At 35.5% G+C, this 25413-nt stretch overlaps 1 protein-coding gene across 4 annotated transcripts in view; it reads right to left on the bottom strand.

Moving 5' to 3' along the window:
- Positions 1 to 25413, bottom strand: part of LOC111086764 — a 179469-nt gene that overhangs the window by 11459 nt on the left and 142597 nt on the right. For 2 of the 4 annotated variants that reach the window (XR_002611501.1, XM_022390946.1), the window contains exons 1-2: positions 22928 to 22994; positions 13253 to 14014 (exon numbers count right to left, since the gene is read on the bottom strand). Coding sequence is in view for 3 of the 4 variants with exons in the window: in XM_022390946.1 (XP_022246654.1) it covers positions 13253 to 14014; positions 22928 to 22934 (769 nt within the window). In the remaining variant the exon portion in view is untranslated. Of the gene's footprint in view, positions 1 to 13252; positions 14015 to 18832; positions 18919 to 22927; positions 23036 to 25413 lie in introns of those variants that run through there. The other 2 variants (XM_022390952.1, XM_022390957.1) reach the window with 2 other exon arrangements.

Here is a 25413-nt window from a genome sequence, read left to right as displayed (position 1 = left end):
AAATGTGTAACCGTAAATCTGCATGTATCTCCCCATGCACCCAACAAACCTTCCTGCCAAATTTAGTAAAGATTCATCCACAGGGAGCGAAGTAATAAACGCCCATAAAAACATCAAAACACAAAATGTGTAACCGTAAATCTGCATGTATCTCCCCATGCACCCAACAAACCTTCCTGCCAAATTTAGTAAAGATTCATCCACAGGGAGCGAAGTAATAAACGCCCATTGTTTTGATGTTTTTTAAAAATTCGTATGTACTCCCGCATGAACCTAATGACCCTCCATACCAGTTTTGGTGAAGATACCCTGCGAAGTAGTTACGTGGACATACAACAGACAGTACAATTATATTTATATAGACTAGCTGGAGTAACCGTCCCCTGGACGAAAGTTATGTAAATTCATGATTAATGAAAAGTTATTTTAGGACATGAAAAATTGCTTCCTTATATGTAATTTTAAAAAACGCAAAAATAACCATAAAAACATCAAAACACAAAATGTGTAACCGTAAATCTGCATGTATCTCCCCATGCACCCAACAAACCTTCCTGCCAAATTTAGTAAAGATTCATCCACAGGGAGCGAAGTAGGTGTAAAAAGAAACGCAAAAACACCCATAAAATCCGCAAAACTGAAAATTTTTATATATTTTCCCATGGACCTAATGAACCTCCGAACCGAATTTGGTGAAGATCCATCTACAGGAGGTGAGGTAGTGGTCAAAAACACAAAATCTCTCATAAAAACCGCAAAATGCAAAACTGAAAATTTTTATGTACCTCCACATGGACCTAACGAACTTCCATACCAATTTTGGTGAAGATCCATCCACATCCTGCGAAGTAGTTACGTGGGTATACAACAGACAGTATTATTATATTTATATGGGTACGTTAAAATAGACACAAGCGCCACTTTCAGTGAAAATTTATAATGTTTTCGAGGAAGCTTGCCCCCGGAAGCCTCAGTATGGCCTCGCTACTCATTTCCAACCAGGATAGAATCTATTAGAATAAGCCAATGAAGAATGTGTAAGTTAAACCTTTATTTTTGTGACTGTGGTAGTTGTTGATTAACTCACGTTTAACCCTGCATGTATTTATGTACAAAGGTGGTCGTATTACTTTTCCGAATCGCATCAATTTTCTGTATTTTTCTGAACATTTTTGTGTGATTGCGTGAAATGTTTTGGTGTAACTCAAGTTTATTAGACAGCACAGCTGTTCTGAAAAAAAAAAAAGTTGATCAACTAACTGTATTTCCGCCAAATCTCACCTGGTTAATGTTGCTAAACTTTTCTAAAAACTAAATCCCTACATGAGTTTATACATAGATAAACTTTGTTTTTTAAATTAGGTGTATAAAAATGTCAAATACGGCTCAATCATACTACTGGTCAATACTTAACCAAACAGGCAGCTAACAATCTACTTGATCTACAGATAACGACACGAATACGGCTAGGTCTTACAACAGGCCAACACTTAACCAAACAAACAGCTAACAATCTACTTGATTTACAGATAACGACACGAATACGGCTAGGTCTTACAACAGGCCAACACTTAACCAAACAAACAGCTAACAATCTACTTGATCTACATATAACGACACGAATACGGCTAGGTCTTACAACAGGCCAACACTTAACCAAACAGCTAACAATCTACTTGATTTACAGATAACGACACGAATACGGCTAGGTCTTACAACAGGCCAACACTTAACCAAACAAACAGCTAACAATCTACTTGATTTACAGATAACGACACGAATACGGCTAGATCTTACAGCAGGCCAACACTTAACCAAACAAACAGCTAACAATCTACTTGATTTACAGATAACGACACGAATATGGCTAGGTCTTACAGCAGGCAGCTGAATGTCTACTTAATCTACAGTTAACGACAAATCCTGTTTCCTGTATACTTAATTCCAACACATTAATGCTTTTAATTTAAAAAATACTTAACCTTCGACTGAAATTATACGCATAATTTATTAACCTATTTGAATTAGATGCTTATTTATTAGCAGGGAACTCGATCCAAAACTAAATGATAAATCATGTTAAACACGCCGCTTAGGCATGTACCTTTAGCTGTCAGTCTATTTATTTAAAGTTTTTTGCCTCTAAAAATAATTTAAACCAAACCTGAAAACGTCTGAAACAAGAAAAAAAAAGTGTTTTCTTTGTGAAATAAAGAAAGTAACAATAACAAGAAAAGCTACGAAAAAACACTAATTCGAGTTTATCTGGTTCCCCTAGCCTCGAGGAAACTTAATTATCTTGTTTAAAAACAGATTTACCCTAGTTATGTTGTTAAAGTAGAGCAGTGTTTCTCAAACAGTAGGTCGCGACCCCAAGTTTCCAGGAGGGTCACGAGTTGTCAAAATTTTACTTTTAGTCCTCGAGGTATCTGAGAGGTACACATGTCATCTTTGTAATGAACTAAGACGAACTGTGCCAAGAAACATCAATAATCTTTTCATCCTTGTAAAGATAATGGAAGATCTCGACGACCAAAGCCCGGGCGCGAGGGTCGTTTGGCAAATCCGGTTAAGAAACACTGAAGTAGAATAAGGTAGTTTCTTGCCTACAAAACACAAAGGTAAAAAGTAACAAGAGCTTATGCTACAAAACTAACTAAAAGCTCGAGTTCACAGGCCTTTTTATATAAACACCCTGGATGGAAGGAAATTTCCTTCCATCCAGGGTGTTTATATGAAGAGACGTGTTTCCTTCCATCCAGGATGTTTATATGAAGAGACGTGTTTCCTTCCATCCTAGGTGTTTATATGAAGAGACTTGTTTCCTTCCATCCAGGATGTTTATATGAAGAGTCTTGCAAGTCTCTTTATATAAACACCCTGGATGGAAGGAAACAAGACTTTTCATATAAACATCCTGGATGGAAGGAAACAAGTCTCTTCATATAAACACCCAGGATGGAAGGAAACAAGTCTCTTCATATAAACACCCTGGATGGAAGGAAACAAGACTCTTCATATAAACACCCAGGATGGAAGGAAACACGTCTCTTCATATAAACATCCTGGATGGAAGGAAACAAGACTCGTCATATAAACACCCAGGATGGAAGGAAACAAGTCTCTTCATATAAACACCCTGGATAGGAAGAAACAAGCTAGTTTATATAAACACACCCCAAAGATGAAACAAGTATCTTCATGTAAACACACTACAATGATGAAACAAGCCTCTTTATATAAACACCCTGCAGAGAAGGAAACGGATTTCTTTATCCAGAAGAACGAGTTACATAGAATAAGAAAAACGCGCAATGTTTTAATGGAAGAATTTTTTATGGACATGACACAAACAAGGAAATATTTCACCTTGATAAGACACCAAGTTATGCATGTCGTTCAAATGACGTATAATACAAGCAAGGCAATTACTGGCACCACTTTATTAATCACTTTCACCTCTAACGGCTTTCTAAGCATTTGATTTCCTGAAAAGAGAGCTTTCCTCCTAAAACTGAAGGACACGTAATAGTCAAGGAGTGATGAATACGTTTTCTCTTCTTATTCTTCGCTAAAAGAGTGGATCAGAATGCTCGTGACAGAAAGAATCTTAAACTCGTTCGAGAATAAATAAAATTATTGAAAAGGTACGTTTTTTCAGCCACTTTTTCAGCCGTTACTATAAATAAAGACCAATTGTTTCGGATACAAATTTCAACTTCCTACCATTGTTTGTAAACAGTAACTATCGCCCAGTTTTAAAACACTGTATATGCTGTGACAAACCAGAACGGCCCGGCATAGCCAGGTGGTTAGGGCGCTCGATTCGCAATCTAAGGGTCGCAGGTTCGAATCCCCGTCACACCCAACGTGCTCGCCCTTTCAGCAGTGGGGGCGTTATAATGTGACGGTCAATCCCACTATTCGTTGGTAAAAGAGTAGCCCAAGAGTTGGCGGTGGTTGGTGATGACTAGCTGCCTTCCCTCTAGTCTTACACTACTAAATTAGGGACGGCTAGCGCAAATAGCGCTCGTGTAGTTGTGCGCGAACTTCAAAAACAAACAAATCAGAACTAGCTAACTTGTTACGATTTTGAACTAAACCCCATTAAAAAGAGAAGCTTGATAGAATGGAACAAGTTAGTCTAATATTTGACCTCTCTGTTCATCAGCTGTAGGAACGGTTATAATAATAATTAACCTCTCTGTCAATTAGTTGAAGGAATACGTTAGAATAATAATTAACCTCTCTGTCTATCAGCTGTTGGAATATTTTAGAATAATAATTACTCTCTCTTTCTATCAGTTGTAGGAACATGTTAGAATAATAATTACTCTCTCTTTCTATTAGTTGTAGGAACATGTTAGAATAATAATTAACCTCTCTTTCTATCAGTTGTAGGAACATGTTAAATAATAATTACTCTCTCTTTCTATCAGTTGTAGGAACATGTTAGAATAATAATTAACCTCTCCAGCTGTAGCTATGACCCAAATGAAGATAATGGACTAAATCGTAATCTGTCTACCTACTAATATACAGGTGCAAGCAATTACAAGTTGTCATTCAGAGTACAGACAAATGGAAAATGTTTAGGGGTTCCGATAATACTATGCGAAAGACAACTCGAGCATGTAGCGCAGCCTCAAACTGAAAATATGTAGACACGAACAATAAACGACTAACCTTGGCTAGTGTTAGCGTTGCATTATAATTAGACGTCCACATGTTCAGATATAGATATACAACCTTGATAACAATCCTTCCTGTAAATCTCTACTACCTGCGAGTTCAAAAATGTATGAGAAATACGTATGGTTAGAGCTCTACTAATAGATTTTTACAGATAGGGATCTGTGGAGCGTGTTGCATGATACCAGTTCGTTTATAAGTATCAAGGTCTATCACAATTGTTTAATTCTACTAGCGCACATGTGTTACACCCGGAAGGTATCGTTCCTGTATAAATTCTATTTTTCTACTACGCGCTCTCTATTTCTCTAAGAAACAGTTGTATAAGGAAGCATAAAATAAGAATTTCTTAACATATGAACTAAAAGATAAATAAAAATATCAGGTTTAATATTCATTATATAAATTTTACTCCCTATGCAGTACAGGTGCATGTTGAGCAAATGCATTATTATTAATTAATTAATTGTTTTGTTTAATAGGTCTTCGTTGCAAAAATAACATTATCTAAATATTTTATGTACTTATATACTTTCTATTTCAGTGTGTAAGTTTAAACTACATAATTTTTTCTAACGGTTTTATGCTCACAAGTTTCGTAGAATATATATTCATACATACACATATATTATGGGGGAGGAAAAAATATTAGAGCATTTTTTCGATTCACTGAACCATACATGTTGAAAAAAAACGGTTTATGGGTTTAGGTTTTTCTATACTTCTTGCTCTATAATCATGACAATGACATCACGCTAAGCAAACTTACAGGTGAATAAATTCGCATTCAATATTGGAATACATAGATGCATAAAGATTTCTTTACATGTCATATTCTTCAACAAACAGCCGTTGCACACAGCTTCTACAGCTGTACAGAAGGCCTTAGCTAACAAGAGCAAATGTTCTTTAGATATACACCCTCTGCCCCTGGTGGTGATCCTTTCAAGCATTAGCGATAGTAGAGTGGCCCCCTACGTCAACAGGAAAGGTAGTTGTGTTCTGTTACCTTGGTCCTGCTTTACCAGTCACAACAGTACACTGTTTATTAGCTTTCACATCAGAAGCTCACGTGGCCCCGGGGGTAATATATTCTTCGAATCGACAAACGGGTTTAGAACCACTAAATTTCGAGAAATTACTGATACTAGTGCCCAATACAAAGGGGGATTAAAATGAAAGCAAAGTTTGACCCATCATTTAAGTAGCAAAGAACGGGCTTGCCGAACTTTGTGTTGAGCGACAGGTCATTATAACAACACCTCTTCAAACATAGTGTTTAGAATGGCACGTTTACTGAAATAAAAACTAACATTTCTATTTTTCATTCTCTACTTTGTGCGAATAAAGAGAAACTGATCAGGTCGATGTTAGTCATTATACATAATATGAATGAAATTTGATGTGTTAATATAAGATACGACTCTTGTATATTATTTAGGAAAATTACAAAATGTACTGTATTAATAGAAAACAAATTTGATGTGTTAATATAAGATACAACTCTTGTATATTATTTAGGAAAATTACAAAATGTACTGTATTAATAGAAAACAAATTTGATGTGTTAATATAAGATACAACTCTTGTATATTATTTAGGAAAATTACAAAATGTACTGTATTAATAGAAAACAAATTTGATGTGTTAATATAAGATACAACTCTTGTATATTATTTAGGAAAATTACAAAATGTTCTGTATTAATAGAAAACAAATTCTGTGTCTTATTTGAGAAATCGGATAAAGAAACGCGATGTAATTATGCCAGTTACAACTTATTTGATAAAATATCAAACACTGAGGTACATTATAAACATGATAATCTATAAGACAATCTACGGTTAATACAATAAGAAACCTCGAAATAATGTGGACTGGCTCTTAATTAAGTAGTGACAAGCTAAACGATTTGTTTTACTCATTACAAATGCTGGTGTGGATACAACAAGATTTACGATACAGGTGCACGCCTGGACATGCACCCTAATGACCCTCGTCTCCCGGGTAAACAAGAGCAGTAGCGTCCCCGCGGTTAAACCCAGCTGACTATTTACCGCAGGTGATTTGCAAGAACGAGATCTTTTTACGATGCCATATTTATGCACGGGGTCGTGTAGCAACGACAGGAGTGAGCAACTGTTGGGTCTACCATCCCCGGGACGCTTAATTAATGCGACAGTCGGGCGATAAATTCCACCATATCAAACTCTTGTTGTTTTAGCATTGTTGGGGTGTTTTAACAAAGAAACAAACAAACAGTTACTAGTATAAGCGGTTTAAGCGCTAACGTAGAAGTTTAATTACTTTTGTATACCCAGTTTAAAAACGAAATCGCTTCTACGTGAACGATAACGTAACTAGTGTAGGACGATTCACACCTGCATGGTGTTAAACCCATTCTGGAGGCCGAGTATGCAAAATCTAGTGACATCGCGATCACTCATCCGTATTTTAGGCCATTTCCCACATTTGAAACACTCAGCATGTGGTTTAGGTTGTTTGACGCAACAAGTGATTTATACTTTAATCTCTGTTTGTTTGATATTAGAGCCTACATAGGTTCGACATTGATTTAAAAGATTAATAAAAAAGACAGAAAGTTATGTTTAACAAGATTCGAAGTTTTTGGTATATTTGTGTTTCATTGAGAGCCAACATAATTTTACTTTTCTTTATAACTGTTAAAGCGAATTAGTCACATATTATGTCAGTATAATACCATTAGTCTCTCTCAACCATTATTTTCCGTTATAGACATAAATAACTCGCATTATTACTACCTATTTTCCCCCATATATCACACATTTTAAAAACTGAGGATGTCTACTTACAACACTCGTATATTAAATGTATATTTTCGTTGTATTTTGCCTTCTGTTACTTTTGGAAATCAGGTCACTTTCCCCTGATGATGCGTGGCTTTACGTAGAGCTTAATGTAATATTTGTTTGTTGTTAAGCGCAAAGCTACACAAAGGGCTAACTGCTGTGCCCATCACGAATATCAAAACCCGGTTTTTAGCGGTTTGAGACTTCAGACTAACGGCGCAATAACCAAAACAGTAGAAGAGAGAAGCTTTAGCGTTAATTAGCACACTTTTAGCAATTATTTAAAGATTTGAAAATGCTATTCAAAACAACGAAAATGAAAAGTTTATTGTAAAACTAAACTACTAATGGCAGTTTTAAATCAAACTAAAATGTGCTAAACATAGGAAATGTAAACCTAAGGTCTTAAACATTATAATAAAAAAGTACAAATTCTAGTGCATAGTTTGTTAAAATATATATCTTCTTGTAGCACTTACTTGAAGAAGAGAATGGTTCTATTCGGTTTGTTTGTTTGTTTCACAATGTTTATGCAACGCTACACAGGGTCATCTCTACATAACGTCACTAATTTCGAACTAGAGTAGATGAAAGACAGCGCCAATCGCTAATTCATATAGCGCACCCATGACCCTAAAGCACGAAGCGCGTTTTCACTGTAACAGATCGCAAACCTTGAGCTATCCGATTCACAGTCAGAGCACACCACGCACTCGGCCACGCCTAAGCCAGTTTTATTTGGTCTTCATGCTATGTTTTATTATTTTTGATGATAGGGTTAGAACATATTTGTTAAAAGAAACTATACTGTGATGAAACTTAAAGGTAAAGAAAAATTGAAAGTGTAGGGAACGTAGTGAGGTGTAGAAAATTATATGAAAGTGTAAGAAAATTTATGTAATCGTAAGAAACTTAACGAAAGAACAGAAAACTCAAAAGTAAAGAAAAATAAATGAACGTTTAAAAAATTAATTAAAATGTAGGAAACTTAAATAAAGGGTAATAAATTAAAGAAAAGTGTACGAAAGTTTATGACAGTATAGAAAACTCAATGAAAGTGCACGAAAATAAATAAAAGTGTAAGCTTAATGAAAGTTAATGAGAGCGTAGAAGATTAAATGAAAGTGTATGAAAGTTAATGAGAGCAAGGAAGATTAAATGAAAGTGTAAGAAGGTTAATGAGAGCGTAGAAGATTAAATGAAAGTATATGAAAATTAATGAGAGCGTAGAAGATTAAATGAAAGTGTAAGAAGGTTAATGAGAGCATAGAAGATTAAATGAAAGTTAATGAGAGCATAGAAGATTAAATGAAAGTTAATGAGAGCGTAGAAGATTAAATGAAAGTGTAAGAAGGTTAATGAGAGCGTAGAAGATTAAATGAAAGTGTAAGAAGATTAATGAGAGCGTAGAAGATTAAATGAACGTGTAAGTAGGTTAATGAGAGCGTAGAAGATTAAATGAAAGTATAAGAAGGTTAATAAGAGCGTAGAAGATTAAATGAAAGTATAAGAAGGTTAATAAGAGCATAGAAAATTAAATGAATATTTTACTTACAGTTTTAAGATAACCAGTATAGAGTTTGATATCAAATCTTATGGTAAAACTAGTTGTGTATTAAAACAATAAATATACAAAGTCTATTGATTTTAACGTTGTATATATATAGTATTTTAAACTTATACACAAGTGCCGATATAAATATTTATAGTTGTGTATTTGCAAGAATTATTAACAATATATATATATATATATATTGATCATTATTTACTTTTTTTTTTTTTTTACTTGTTGGTACGGAGGTATAGCTTTTAAAACTCAGCACCCAAAAATGTATTAATCAATTTCGTAGTAAGTTAGCTCCCGCCAAATCAACAGGGACGGCGATGTTCCAAAAGTTGGGGCGGGAACTAAGCCATATTTAGGCAATTAGTAAAAAAAAACATTGTTGTTAGGTTGTGGCTTCTGATGAGCACATTTAATTGTAAGTTCTACATATATATATATACCTTTTATACATTTTACCACCAAATTTCATTTTAATCTGATTTTTTCTCCCTAAATGGTTATCCGTGAATCCCCCCCCCCCAACCTTTCTTGTTTTGAGTTAGTTGGTTTTGTCTGTTCTCACGAGTTATTTGGATTAATTTATCAGCACAATTTGAAATAAAAACATGAAAAAAGAGCACGTCAAGGTCTGCACAGCATCAATGGCTTATATGTGGTAACAGCTCAAAGCTTGCCTTGAATGTGGACCTTTCTTTAGTTTTAACAAGAGACAGATAATTATGTTATTAATGTTCTTGGTAATACATTAATCTTGGAACATTTTCTCCCTTTCTTCATTTCCATACAATTAAATTGTTGGAAGTGAAGCCTGGTAAAGACACTGTCTACTTTAGTAAACCAGACAACTTGATGCCGAGCTTTTTTATTACTGATAAACGACATCATATGAAGCTACCACAGACAAAAAATAAAAACAGAAAGAAAAAACATTTCCTTGATAGCAATCAGACAACAACCGTGTCTTCGAGCGTTCAAAAGTAAAAACTTTACGTGTTACATTACCTTGACTTTAGATAGGCTGTCGAAAGGCCAAAGTCCCCGATTGCCCGGCCAGTGGCGGCGCCAACAGTGGCCTTGGCGTCGCCTGGTGATACCCGTAGGCAACAATGCTTTTAAAATTCAGGTTGCAGCTATGTGTAATAATAAATTCCAGAATCGTATGTGCATAATTACCATCTTACAAGTTCGAAACGACTGAGGCAGTATGTATAGTATTCTGTACAAGATCATTATAAGTTTCCTTTGTTTATTGTAGATGAAAAACTATAATTTATCCAATACATTTTATTCGAAACATTTCGTCATGTCCATGAGCAGTTTGAAAGATTATAACATGGCTGACATAAACAAATAAGATACCTAGTATAAATGAGGCAATTTAAAATACGATTATCGATTAAAAACATGTATACAACTTTACTGATGCTCGATTATGAGCTGTGGATCTAAGTATTAAAACTAGTTCTTGGAAAAGCGCAAATTATCTGATCCATGACTGTACGTATGCATTGCGCATGAAACTACAACTTTGTACTGACGGTGAAATGAACATGGAGATATTTTGTCTTTTCCATTTTTGAGTTTGATTTATCTCCGCTTATATTAAAATTCTCCTTGGATCTTGCAAGTAAAACAGTTCAGTTTTTCTCTTTTTGCTTTATTTATTCTGTTATATTAAAAGGATTATGAAAGATTAACGATGATATATTCAATCTGAAATAAAAAGAAAACATGTCTGTACAAATTATACGACTTTCACTCTGAACGATGACAAGCCTCTCGAAAAAAAAAAGATTTCTTAATATACATTCTACATTACGTTTACGAGAAACAAAAGACAATACTATTGCGTAATCCAAAGCAGTTAAGCTACAACGTGATTAAACGCCTCAGCGATAAACGAAATAAAAATGAAAAATAACGATAATATAGTAATCATTAAAGTCCGAAGTTTGAATGTAATTTCCATATAACATAGAAAAATTACATTCGCTGAATTTATTACGAACCTAAAACTTTGTTTCTTTGGTAACGTCAGATTTCGTTACCCGCCTTATTTACAAATAGTAAGACGACGTCCTGTAGCCTAGCGGGATATTCTATCCCCTCCCTATCCCCATCAAAGCCCGGGACGCCTGCGGCCATGTTGTGGAGAAAACTAGTACCAAACAGCTGAGCAGGGGGAGGGGCGCAACCTCCTTCCTCATGGTGTGTTACTGCACGTGAACTAAAACTCAGAGTATGTATAAATAACTATATATATATGCTATTCGATGGAGGAAAACTCGCTCCTCTACTGCAGTGGGAATCTGTCACAAGTATACTCACTCTCAAGTAGTGAAAGATCTTCGAAATATAGAAAACTGTACATTGTTTGTGAATGTCCTCTATACACGTGCATTTATTAAAACAGATTTCTGTAACAGTTTCTGAATGCAGAACATTACGTAGAAACAGATAGAGATCAGCACGGCTATTGGGCCTTGTGCCAAGGTTCTACACACGCTGCAAGATAGCTAACAACTTTTAACATGATATGTACTGTGGTAGATATTCGCGTTCTGTAGATATGTTTTGATGTATATATATTCTTATATTTGAATTTTCGTTTATTAGAAAATCTTTATGGTAATTTCTTCTTTTCCAGTAAACTTAATTAGTAGCACAAAATTTTTGTACGTACTCCTCTCAAACAACAACACCCCCCTACCAGAGACTCTGCGACAAACCTGAAGGCTCATAACATTTAAAATCGGGTTTAGATGGTTGTGGTGGGCACAGCACAGATAGCCCATTGTGTAGCTTTCTGTTTAACATCAAAGCAAACAAACAAACTCAAACAATGAAAATGGTTCAAAAAAATGATTTTTCGGTGGCTTTTCTTTCCTTCACCTTTAGCATGATTAGAAAAACTTTATGAAGCACTCAAATACTTCTGGGAAAATAAATTCTTTGAAAAAGAACGTAAGGTAAAACAATTCTAGGAAAAATAACTTAGGTAAATAGAAAAAGCTAAAACTATTTGTGCAGTGTTTTCTCTTTTTTCTATACCAGAAGTTTGGAGGCAGGTAAGTGTATAAAATTACCTCTTAAGTTTGCAGCAATATTTTAAATTTTTTTTTGCACAACATTATCAACAATGAAAGAGGTCTACCTCTAGAAACAAAATAAAACAGAAAAGAAGGAAAGTAATTTTCAAATAGACGACGACAAGACTCGGCGATTATCATTATATTACAATAACGTGCAGAAGGTGACGTCAGGTTACCGTGGTTACCAGTGCATTACGGTTTACTGTCTGTAGTAGTCTCAGCTCGAACTCACAAAAACTGACCCTGAACACCTGCATGACAACTGTGGTGCTGACTCAAAACATTTTAACCGTGAAAGTGTGAGTAAAGAAGAACAGTTAGGGTCCATAGCCTTATTTCGTATTGGTCATGATGGGTTAGTAGGTTATTGTTACTGCTATTGCATGACTCAGTTGAGCCCTGCTGGTCCGGTAGCAACACGATGTGGAACAGCTACGGGAGCCGTCACACGTGCAAGCCTAGGTTCTACAAAACAATTGTTCCAGCCCGGGCAACTAAGCTACAGGTTGGACGTTTAACATAAACCTTAATCGTGGCATGCGATGCACGTGAATTTAAAATCTTGGCACGAAGCCATTTTAACAAATCAGACACTGCTTGATGGTAACACATGTATTGTGATTTCAAGTGGCTAGAAGCCAAGACCAAGATAAAACTACGACTACAGTAATGAGCAGTAAGACCTTCCTGACCATATGATTCATTGTCTTTTTTTAGGTTCATAAAACTATGTGCAAAAACATTTATTCGGAACACACTGTCGACATTCGTTTTATACCAAAACAAAAGGTTTAATACTAACTGGAAAACAGAAAACATCTAACACCTATTTTTTATCCTTAGAGCTCTCGAGGCTAAGCGAAGTCTGAGGGCTTATAACACTAAAAATCGGGTATCGAAACTACGTTTCTAGTGTTATAAGCCTGCAGACATTCCGCTGTGCCACTGGCAAAGGTTTATTAAGGCACATCTCAGTCTATTATTAGAAGGAATAACGTTAAGATAAACATCAATACAAGGCATTAAATAATTTCTAATTCTTTACGCAATATAAGGAAAAATGTTCTTACCATTCGAAGTTCCAGCAGATCCAAATAAGTGATCATCATAAGGTAGAATCTCAAAATTTGTTTGAGTTGCAACCGAAATAGTTTGGTTTCCACTTTGAGGATTCGGACCTTCACCGACAGTCCAATCATATCGATTGTGGACGAAATGGGTTTGGTGATTCTCGGACTGAAGGAGACGAGGAGATGATACAGGCGGACCAAAATCAGGAAGTAACTGAAGACGATCACGTGGATAGGAACCAGGTCGTATGACTATTTCAGATGACCAGAGAATGTCCCTGGTTGGATCACTTCCAGAAGTATTTCGACGCACAACGATCGGAACAGAATGACTTAAGGAATTAGGAGACTCCTGGTCCTCAGTGTTCTCTCTGCTGATAACATGGGAACTACAGGAAAACAAGGAAAAATTAGTTTGATCTTTCCCATAACCACAAACACAAGTTTGGCTATCTTGTCCACAAAGACCAAGTTCATGGGAAATAGAGTCTCCATGGTTACCAATATCTGACCACTGGTCACCCACAACAGCCTGACACGGACGGTTATCAGGAAGATACGCCTCTGTAGAATCATCCATTGTGAAATTGAATATTTCCTGACAGCTATTACTGGCCGGTGAAGCCTCGTAGCCACTGTCCATGGATTCTTGAAGACGTGATCGCACTGGCCGATCCTGACTAGCTACCGAAGAACATTCTTCCTCAAAAACAGGAGGATATTCATCGGATGGCAGAGTTTCTTGTTCATCCATTGATGCATCTGTTGATCAAAAGACAACCATATATAGAAATTATTACTTGATCATCGACAGCGAAGATACACACATACAAGTAATAAAAAACTAATTTTGAAAAAATAAGGATGATGTAGGGATGGCAATGACAAAAAGTATAGAAAAAAGGTAGGTATGAATACACAAAACCATACAAAAACCCTTTCATAAGTAGCTAAATCTTTTAAAGAAAAACTTTTATCTACAACTAAATGTTGAATTCCTTTCATTTGCATGAATTCGGGTTTGAAGAAAAGCACTTAAATTGAATAATACTATAAAGTCTTACAATGCCTAATTCCCATAAGCTTGTAGCATTGACATAGTGGCTACTTATGTAGGGATTCTTGTATGGTTTTGAGTATTCATACCTACCTTGTTTATGTATTTTTTTGGCATTGCCATCCCTACGTCATCCTTATATTTTTCAAAAAAGATTTTATTACTTGTTTCCTTTCTTTTTAAAACAATCAACATTAGTGAATGACAGTTGCTATGAAGGCAGTAGATTTAGCCTGGCATGATGAGTTGTCTTGATGGACATCATGTGTTGAAGTTAGTGAAACGCTATACTGCTTCTGTACTCCCCAAGTTAAAATGCAACATTTTGGTGAGTAAATTATCACAACAACTTCAAGCATCGGTGAGCTACTAGCCCTTCTGATGCCAGAATCAGAATAATTACCAGAACATTTGGTTGTTACGTTACTCGCCGGTTCTCAACTTTAGCGATGTTTTTTGGTTAAACTGAAGGTCTTAATAGCTTTAGAAAACCTCGAAAAAAAACCTAAGGTAGGTGTTTATAAAAGTTTCTTAGACTGTTATAAGAGATTTGAGACTGTGATGAGCAATACGTAATAGGCGGCGGCCATTTTTTCCTGGCCCATCCCGACATACTAAGCACTACCATACTTAGTGATAAACTGGTTAAAATCTAAGCCTGGCTTTCACTTCTTTCTGCTTTAGTCCATATACAGTGGGTGAAATCTCGAACTCTAAACTAAGTCCTTAGGGCCCAAACGTAACCCATTAATACAAGTAAAACAGGAACAACCCATAATAACTTCTATATAAATCATGTGAGATACGCCTTAAAAAGTAATTAAAAATGACTTAAACCCTCTGAACCCGAATGAAAATACTCCTGTTAGGACGAGAAAAATAAGTGGTATTAATGTATTAATGTAAAATGTATTAAATATTGTTTGCATTCACCTTAATCTTGTAGTGAATACAGCGATGTCATTCTTTTACAAACCTTTTTATGGTTGATCATCTTATTTTTTTGTTCGAGAATTTGTTAAGCGAGTCATATTAGTTTGCATAATAAAAAATCTAACGTCATTTGCCTAAGCGCCACGTATTGCAACATTTTGCAGCTAAATCTTAGCCTATATATTCGGAGTACGGAAAGAGTTTCAAACAGAGGAAGGGGTTGTTACAATACCAGAAACGCACATCATGTTCACTTTGAGATGATACAACAACAACAAAATCGGCCCAGCATGGCCAGGTGGTTAGGTCGCTCGACTCGCAATTTGTGAGTCGCGGGTTCGAGTCCCCGTCACACCAAACATGCTCGCTCTTTCAGGCGTGGGGGGCGTTACAATGTTACGGTCAATCTCATTATTCGTTGGTAAAACAGTAGGCCAAGAGTTGGCGGTGGGTGATGATGACTAGCTGCCTTCCTTCTAGTCTTACACTGCTAAATTATGGACGGCTAGCGTAGATAGCCCTCGTGTAGCTTTGCACGAAATCCGAAACAAACAAACAAACTAAAAAAGTTTAATCTCAAAGTTTTATTATTTTATAGAGTGAAGCTTGCTATCATATCTTGAGAAAATAATGTTTTTCCCAGTGAACAATATTTTTCAGATTTTTCAAAATCTCTTTTTACATTACTGAAGTTTTAAGCTTGGTATACCCAGATATTAGCTTTACAATGCTTTAAAATATATGCTGTTAGTAATCTTCCCTGCCTTTATTAATAAAAATAATAATAAAATATTTCAATATTGTAACCCTAATATCTGTCACCAGATGGGGACACTATACACAGGTGGGTTTGGTTTGTTTCAGATATTTGCTTAAAGCTACATGAGGGATATATACGCTAGCCGTCCCTAATTTTGAACTGGTAAACTAGAGGGAAGGCAATTAGTCAATAGCACCCAGTGCCAACTTTTAAGATACTCTTGTCAAAAAGTAGAATTTGGCCATTTCTTTCATAACGCACCAACAGCCCCAAAGTGCAGAGAACGATTTTTGATTGTCTTTGCAGCAACGGGACGCAAACTAGTCATTAAGCCACATCCGCCACAACACAGGGTTGATCACTATCCAAATGCCTGTTAAAACAAAACAAAACAAAACAGAACAACAATACTAAATCTATCAAATACTTCTGAAGGCTGTATACTAGAGTTGTAACTACATACATGCATAAAACATAATTATTTATGTCGAAGAGGGACTATCTGCAATTAAAATTATCACACATTAATAAATGAAAAATAAAATACAAAGATACGTAGAAGTATATAGATTATAGTTAATAACATTATTACCTCACTTGGCATTGATCATTAAACTATATGTCAGATTAAAACGACCATGTATATCGACAATAGCCTGCAGCTTATGGCTCTGACGTGAGGTTATTATATCCTATGCAAACCACTCCTCCCTGCTGCTTTCTATAATCTACCTAGTATATAAGTATGACAATTTCCCAGCACCCTTTTCAATGTTCCGATCAAACAGAAACCCATAAGCGTTGCGACTGGCAACTTGACCTGTATATCTTTGTATGAAATAACATGAATTCTCCAGCTGCTTGAAGTGCGCTGCAGTTGAAAGGGAGATATAACTGGAAGCCTTATCTTGGTGAATCCATATCTAGTTGGCCTCATTTCCAGACGGAGATTTTCTTCGCTATATTGCGTACCGTTTCCTGGAGCATGTGGGCTTTTGCCACTGACCTTTGTGTTTGTGGATTCTCACCTATTATAATATGTCTCACATGGCTGGAATATTGAGTGTTGCAGGTCTCTTTCTGGATAGTCCTGGTTACCCAGGTTAATCCATATTTCTTTGTTTTCCAATGCCATTAAGTGCAAGAGATATCCCGTATTTCCATCTTGGAAATTCTAAATCCTCGATCTGAGCACGTGATTATGATATGTGTGTATGAATATCTTGCGTAGGAATGGGCTGTTACATACCCTTCCCAAAAGCGATCACATGAACGTAAAACAACGTCAAAATGTATTATGATAGATTCCGTTATATCGGCTGTGGTTGTCACGTGTCTTACTAATTTTCATGTTCAAAATTGTTTTAATATAACGTACTATCAATCCTTTGTAGAAAGCAGAGTGATTATCTTCAAAATCGTTTCACTAAATGTATAAAAAGTCAAGACTCAATCATACTTGTACGTTTTGAGCCACGGTTTGTTTACACAGTGAATTGGGATATCGAGTGGGGTCGTACAAATTAACAAGCATTTTTATCTGAAACTATGTGGGTGTTTTTCTCTAAAAAATAAATGTTCATAGTAGCGACAAACAACATCTAAAAGCTTTGTTTAATATCATCTTCTTACAGTTCCAAAGAAAATAATAATATTTACAAATTCTAAGTAATTAAATGTCTTGCACCTTATTTCCTATTTTCTAAAGCCACCAAGACATCAAACTCAACGTGACGAACACGTGTTCATTGGGTAAACCAAGCAGCCGAACGTCACCTAAGTAAGTTGTGGGGTGAGAGATGCATGTGTTATATATTCTTTGAGGTGACGTTAGCCAGCAACAAACAGAATACGTCATAGAAACTGGATTAGCAAAAGTACTAGTACATAGCAGGAACGTGATCATAGGCTCGATTCTGGTTGAGTAATAATGCAACATCGTATCCTATTTGAATGATATAAGATCTGCTATACCAACAACTTACAAGTCTATTTTTACATACAGATGATACAATGTTAATTCTATTAGCCAAATTTCAGCAAGTACCGCAGCATTTAGACAGCGTAATAAAAAGGGCACAGACTTATCAGTGAAATGAAAGTACAAAGCACGCACACAGCTAACCAGAGCAAGGTTATAGGGGAGGGGTTAACTTCCTGTACACATGACACAGACTATTCTGCCCACTTCTGAAGGCAGACTAGGCAAGGTGTAAAAATGATGACTCACGACAGCAGAAAGCAACAGTTTTAACTATTCTAGAAAAATTCAAATATAGGCAGACAATCCTAATTAGGGATGGCCAGAAATTCTGCGTGAAACAGAATACGCATAACATGTCAAGCGAAAAAATCACTAGGGTCATATTAGATTGTCTACATAACTTCCTCTTAGGCTGACATTTTAACATGAGGGCTTTGTGCTACCATTTATCGACACTATTCACAGAATTGGAAGCGTATTATACACTGCCCACTGCACAAATCACCATATTCTACATGTGTGTGTGTGTGTATTTGTCCTTGCATGAGAAGCTTTAGTTTTTATGTTTTAACTCGCTCAAAACAACTTCAAGTTGGGAAGATTTCTTAAATGTTTAATTGTCCTTATGAAGCCAAAAAGAAGAGCAAATGAAAGCTAAACAGGACATTACTTCAGTTTAAAAATATTGATCAATTTTAAATTTCAAAACAGACTTTTATATATTTTTAGCGACAAGTACTGGAAAGTATGTGACAGGGTTGATATTTTTATTCTTACATATTTTTGTTGACTGACTCGTTTTCTAAATTTTTAGGCTAACCTTGAAAACAATGTACTCATTCATACCTGTTGATGACTCCAAAATAACTAAGCCTCTTTTGTCTGTCTTGCTTCAGAAAAATCCCAGTTGGTCGAATCGAATACTTTTTAGCCTTTGGTGAAAAGAAAGAAAGGAACACAAACGTATGTGATAAACTATTCGATAACCTGCAATCACTTATTGTAGACATATTTGTTTGTCAATCAGTGGTTAAAATTGTTTTTTCCAAACCTAAACAAAGTCTTACGTAGATCTTGAATAAGGGTGAATCACCACAACAGTACAGAAATTAATAACTTAAGACAAAAATTTTACCTGTTAGGAAGATATCTTAGAAACTTTGTAATAATGATGTCAAGTAAAGCGTACACAACTAACTGATTCCTGTTACTGTGCTCATGCAGCATCGTGTCCACTTGACTAGGAACTATTCTTATAGACTAAGTTACCTTTTGGACTACAGCAGCTGGAATTTACTGGTGTTTATTCCGCCTGAAATGTTACTGAAGCAAACTCTCCAAATTAATGGGCTCTGTCTAGGAATTATAAAAATTACACATGCAATGTATATAGTTATATAACACGTGTTTTTGTATGCTTGGAACATATTTTTTCTAACTATCGTGTTATAATGGAAAAAGCAACGGGAAAAGTGTCAAAGACCCCTATAATCACAAACCACTGTTTTTCCGTGTGGACAGTATCCTGTTTTTGCCCCGCCATTTGTTTGCGAAACGCTAAAGGTCCTGAATAATGACATCACCTCCTTAAGCAGAAAGAGCAGTGAACGTGAGACAGTTGGTAGAACAACATAGCGGTACCGCGAGCGATGACTCAACCAGGACGACCAGTTTTAGTGGCCCTACCTGATGTACCATACATACACCTGTGTAAAGCAATTTGGACCTGACCAAGAAATTTAGTGGTTCTGAGCTCAAAGTATTACCGTAAAATAACTCCATAGAATTTCTTCTATAAGACAATAAAAACTTACCATAATCCATAGAAACGTAGTTAAATGTTAATAATAACTGAAAGTAAAAGCATGATTGTGTAACAAAAAACATCTTTGTTATACCATCGTAGTTGGTTATATATCGAACGTCCACGTTTAGTCCTAGCTTACATTACTCTCAGCCTAAAGTAAAATGATGTAATTTTTTATTATTTTCTTTTTCTTAATCCCTATGCATAGTTTACTATTAAGGTATTGCAGTTACAATAACAACATAAGCCCAGTGAAATGTTCTTCAGCTACCCTACCCTAAAGGTATGGCAAGAAACAAAACATTTAAGGAGCTCGCGAAAACTCCAAAACCCCACATTTTATATCACTATGTCAAAAGCCAAATACTAAAATGTAGCTACACTAAACAAACTAAACATTAATCGAAATTAACAGTATATTTAAAAAACTCTATCCGAATGTGGTAAACATATATGGTGGAATTAAAAGAAATCACGCAAGGTGCACTGTTATCTTTAGTTGTTGTTGAACGTTAATCATGTATATCAGTTATACAGTGAAAGAATGACGACAAAAGAAAACTTCACACGATTCAATGTGCCTGGGTAAGAGCAACGCCATATGGCTGCTGTCTGAGAACCCCGTTTACAAGCCCGTACAGCTCGAGGAAAGTCCCAACAATACGAAGCCTTACTTCAACTCTATAAAGTGTGGTCCATTAGCGATCATCTATATTTAGACCTAAGCACAGAATAAGCAACAGGCTGAAATAAAACTTAGCCAAAACGTAGTGGAAGCGATCGCACTGCATGCCAAACTAAACCAAAATTGAGGGTGCACATTGACGGGATTAACTGTAACACATTGCGTGCTACATGTAAATGTAGAACGTGTGCATTACTTTTTATAGTTGTTTGTATAATAATAGAACTACTTAAGTATATCTTGTAACAGCTTCATAGGTACTTAGAATATGAGAAACATCGCTTTTAAAAAAATTAAGAGAAACACGAAGAGTGAAATACGTATTAGACTTAAGTAGTGAAGTAAACAGTGAAAATATATTAATTGGGAAACATTTTATGAAAAATGAGGTTAATTTTATCAAGACATTCGTTAGGATGACAATGCGCATTTACCAACCACAACATGTTTAATTCGCACATGATTCAACGGTCTACTGAAGTACGTGGTATCTTAATTTACTGATAAGATGCTGTCGTCGAAGTTCATTTTATAGGAATACTATTGGCTTCGTGTACAATTCCTGTAGAAACGTTGTCCCACGTTTGAAACAGACAGGAGCAGTCTATTTAAATCAAATGTCTTTAACCTTACTGTTTGTTTTACAAGTATACTGCTCTAAGCTATATTAATACGTAGTAAAATACGTGAATACACGTGCAGTTCCTTAATATATATACATACATACACACACGCGCGCATGCTCATAGCAGAAAATTAAGTGTCAAGTCTTCTGATTAGTTTGTGTGATAATCCTGCATGCACTGTTAATTATTTAGTCAAGTGTAAATAATTTTTCCGTATTTAGCAAACACTGATTTTTAATAATACGGTTAAGATAGATAGATATGTAGCATATTTTCTGCGAGTATTTTCAAAGTCTTATTTTGTTTCCTAAGGTTTCTTTGTCTTCGAGGCTGGACCGGCTCATTTCGTGAACCATTCCCGAAAATCACGTGAGCCATCGGACAAAAGTCAGAAATTATTCTAAGAGAGTTTTTCAATTCAGGATAATAATAATAAAAAAAGGAAATTCATAGAGTTACAGTGAAACTTAAAAATTAAGGTAGAAAAAAAAAACACAAAAAGAAAAGTAAATGGGCGAATTTGCTTGTAAAGTTAACGATTAAGCTTAAAAGTATGAAAAAATACTACCCAAAATCAATAGTGTAATAATTCATAATCTTTATCACTTAGAGAAAACTTATTGTATCCTATAACTGAGAAAAAAAATTGATCTTCAGAATTTGGCTGATACTCAAACCCTTCCATTTCTGCAATAACAATAACAGATAATAATTTCACAAGTTTTTACAACTTTCATGGTGTTGCAACCAGTTTCTCCAACCATAAGATTCGTTGTAATGGAATTATGACTGTTACACAAACGTTTTGATAATGTTCTTACTTTCTAGAACTACAAAATACAAAAGAAAGAAAGTAGGTGAGTTCTGTAGGTGTTCTTTTGTAGGTGAGGTGATAACATTTAGGCAAAGTAAAAAACAAATAAACAAACTAAATCATGGTTACTTCTAATTATTTTCTTACCATAGGCGAAACTTTGCCTAAAATTCAAGCTCTTTTTTTCTACATTAACAGGCACGTGAACTCAAACCTAGAACCTGAATTTTTTGTCTAAGACTAACCTGGGACAAGTAAAATCGACTGAAACAAATTTCCTAATGTTACATAACCGAATCTGCAGTAAGGTTGTGGCGATGAGCACCAATCGTTGTCATGGTTAGCCTAGAAGATCACCTTAGTCTAATTATTACTTACTTACTAATATACATACATATATATTTAACTAATAGATACTAATATAATAGATAATAATATCTAGTTTTTATCCTACGTTTCGACTGCTAATCTGCTACCGTCTTCCGAAAAATTCTAGGAAGAGCTATTTGTGTGGTAGTAGCAGACAGGATTCGATCCTGGGTCTTCGTAATCTTAGAGAGTCTGACAAATAATTTTATTCGGGTGATCGTATAGGCTACTAATCAATAATTACATTTGTTTTGAAAAGTCCCGATAGTTCTTAATAGTCGCATTGCAATTATTTATGTGCTGAAAAAAAAACATTATTACAGCTTTACCTTTTCATAATTTACTAATTTCTTAAAAAATACACATATCATACTTTCGTTTTAACAATTATTTTATATTTCAGCGGTTTACTCAGCACAGCGTGTTCTATTACTGTAATATTTCATAATAGGTTTATTACCCTTAAGTAAAAATGACACAAATATCAAATCATTTTCCAACCAGGGTTAAGGCACTAAAGAGTAGTAAAGTGGAGAAAAAAACATTCGGTTGACACAATGCTCAAGTTAAAAAAACAAAACAAACCGTTTTTTTTATAGCTTTCGCCTTTCTATTATGAAAGAAACTCAAGTCTTCCTACCTGCCATTTCTTAGTAATAATAAAACAAAAGTTGTCAAACTCTGCCTTTGGCGATGTCTTAGTTGTTGTAGGTGATTAGCCTTCCAGTCTATACAACTTTACGCCCGAAGTTCACACTACACACGCTTAACGTACTTTGCTCAACAGTGTAGAGTGTAAGTTTGTTTATCTCCGTGACATCACGCCACTGGCAGAGCAGAATAGCCAATGAGCGCGTCTCTGAAGCCATCCTGTCTGAGCACGTTGTGTTTTCACCAATATGATGACGTTTACGGGCGCTTGTGTATTTTCACCAATATGATGATGACGTTTACGGGCTAGGGAAGCACGTGTAAAGATGATGAGAAAAATTTTAAAAGTCAAAACGATTTGAATGACCTCAAAAATCTAAAGTATGTATATAAATTTCTTCTTCTTTTTAACTTACAAAATTTAGAAGTTTTAGTCGCGAGTGCAGTTAGATCCACGTGTTAGATTTAACCAGAAGTTCAGGTTCCAACTCAAGTTTAGGTTGCGGTTTAGACGGCGAGTTTTGATTTCAAGAATGTGCATAGATATAGAATGTTAGTTTATTTAAGTTTTCATGCAAATCTACACAAGGAGTACCTGTCTCTAATTTTGATCCTCCGGTGTGTCAGCGGTAAGTTTATAGACTTAAAACAGGTTCGATTGGATAGAGTTCAAATAGCTCATTGTGTAACTTTGCACTAAAACACAAAAACAGCACTATAATTTTTAAATGATAGAATAGAGAAAAAGTAGCTAGTCAACAGCACCCACCACCAACTATTGGGTTACTTTTGTTTTGACAGAAAAGTGGGATTTAATTTTCATTTTTGTTGCGCACCCACGACCTCAATGCGCGTGTTTGTAGCAGCCAACGGGACACATACCGTCAACCTTCGGATTAACAATCCGGCTACGATAATCAGTAGGCCACTCCCGGCTGATTGTGTTGTTACACCTTATCATTTACACAATAGCCGATTTCAAACATAAAATCAATAAGTTTTTAAACTATGAAACATTTATGAATGGAAATTCTAACTAATCGCACCTATACTTGTTGATAATCGTTGTTTTAAATGAAAACTAAAACCTGTTTAGGGCTTAATCATAAGATATAAAATAAATTTACTGGATATTTTGAGTTACTTTAAACTAGAAACTAAACAACATGGTGGTTCTTTTTCATGCGCAATAATATAGCATTTTTTAAGGATTTAATCAAAAATTACATTTTCTTCCTATTCTAGTGCTTATCAATAATATTTCTAGCTAAGACCTAATTAAAGATATGGACCTCCACAAGTCTTAGTTTGAATCTTTTGTACAGTAGACAATACATACACTGTTTGTTTGTTCGAAATTAAGCACAAAGCTACACAATGGGCTATCTGAGCTCTGCCCACCACGGGTATCGAAACTCGGTTTCTAGCGTTGTAAGTCCGCAGACATACTGCTGTGCTACTGGGGGGAGGGGCACGTACACTGTAGTAGTGTAAAACGTTTAAGCTGGTAAAGAAAGTAGAATTTTTAAGGCTAAGTAAAGTGACTACAGTCACGTCTGACTACAGATATATTTTATCACATTCCCTACAAGTAGAGTATATGGACTGAGAATCAGAGGAACGTGAAAATGCCAAAGGCTGCCACACATCAAGGCCCAGCAGGCCTTTCATTCAATACCAGCTATTTGTATAATAACTAATTATAAAGACTATGAGAAGAGAACAGTTGTTTCTAATCTTAACTCAGTCATCCATTAAAATTTTTCGCCAAAACAAAACAAAAAAAAAGCTCGGAAAGTGCATCCCGAACAAAAATATTTACATTGGAATAAAAAGGTATAGAAATGAAAATCCTGCTGAAAAAGAAATACAAGTTTCAGCTAAAACTGGAATACAAAAAATAAAAAGGTACCGACTCTAATCATTATATGTTACTTATAGGGCCTTGTGCTTTTCAAGTTTAAGTGCTTTCAACAACGCCATTTAATATTGGGTGGGGGAATTCATACGATTCTAGGAATCTCTTGGACTTTTCTCAAGTGAAAATGGAATAATATGTGGTTTGGTGTCGGATCGGATTATATCTTTACGGTATACACAGTAAAAACTGGCAATTTATTTTCATGTTCTTCTAATCCTCTTTGGAGGGGGTGATTACCCCTTCAGTTTCTCCTCCTGCCACCTCTCACAGTGGGAGTCCCTGGGTGCTTCTAAGGCCTATAGACAGCTATCTTATTGACAAAACAATTATTTTTGTCTAATTTATAGCATAGCTCAATAAATGATTTCTTTCTATTCACTTATCGAAGGTCCTCGGTGGAACAACGGTAACATTACAGACACACAACGCTCAATTTTCCGAAGTGGATGGATGGCCCGGCATGACCAAGTGGTTAGGGCGCTCAACTCGCAATCTGCGAATCCCCGTCACACCAAATATGCTCGCCGTTTTAGCCGTGGGGGCTTTATAATGTG

The sequence above is a fragment of the Limulus polyphemus genome, unplaced genomic scaffold (assembly GCF_000517525.1).
Source record: "Limulus polyphemus unplaced genomic scaffold, Limulus_polyphemus-2.1.2 Scaffold51, whole genome shotgun sequence".
Lineage (NCBI taxonomy): Eukaryota > Metazoa > Arthropoda > Merostomata > Xiphosura > Limulidae > Limulus > Limulus polyphemus.
Note: the sequence above shows the minus strand (reverse complement) of the source record. Positions and strands in the feature narration are given on the sequence as shown.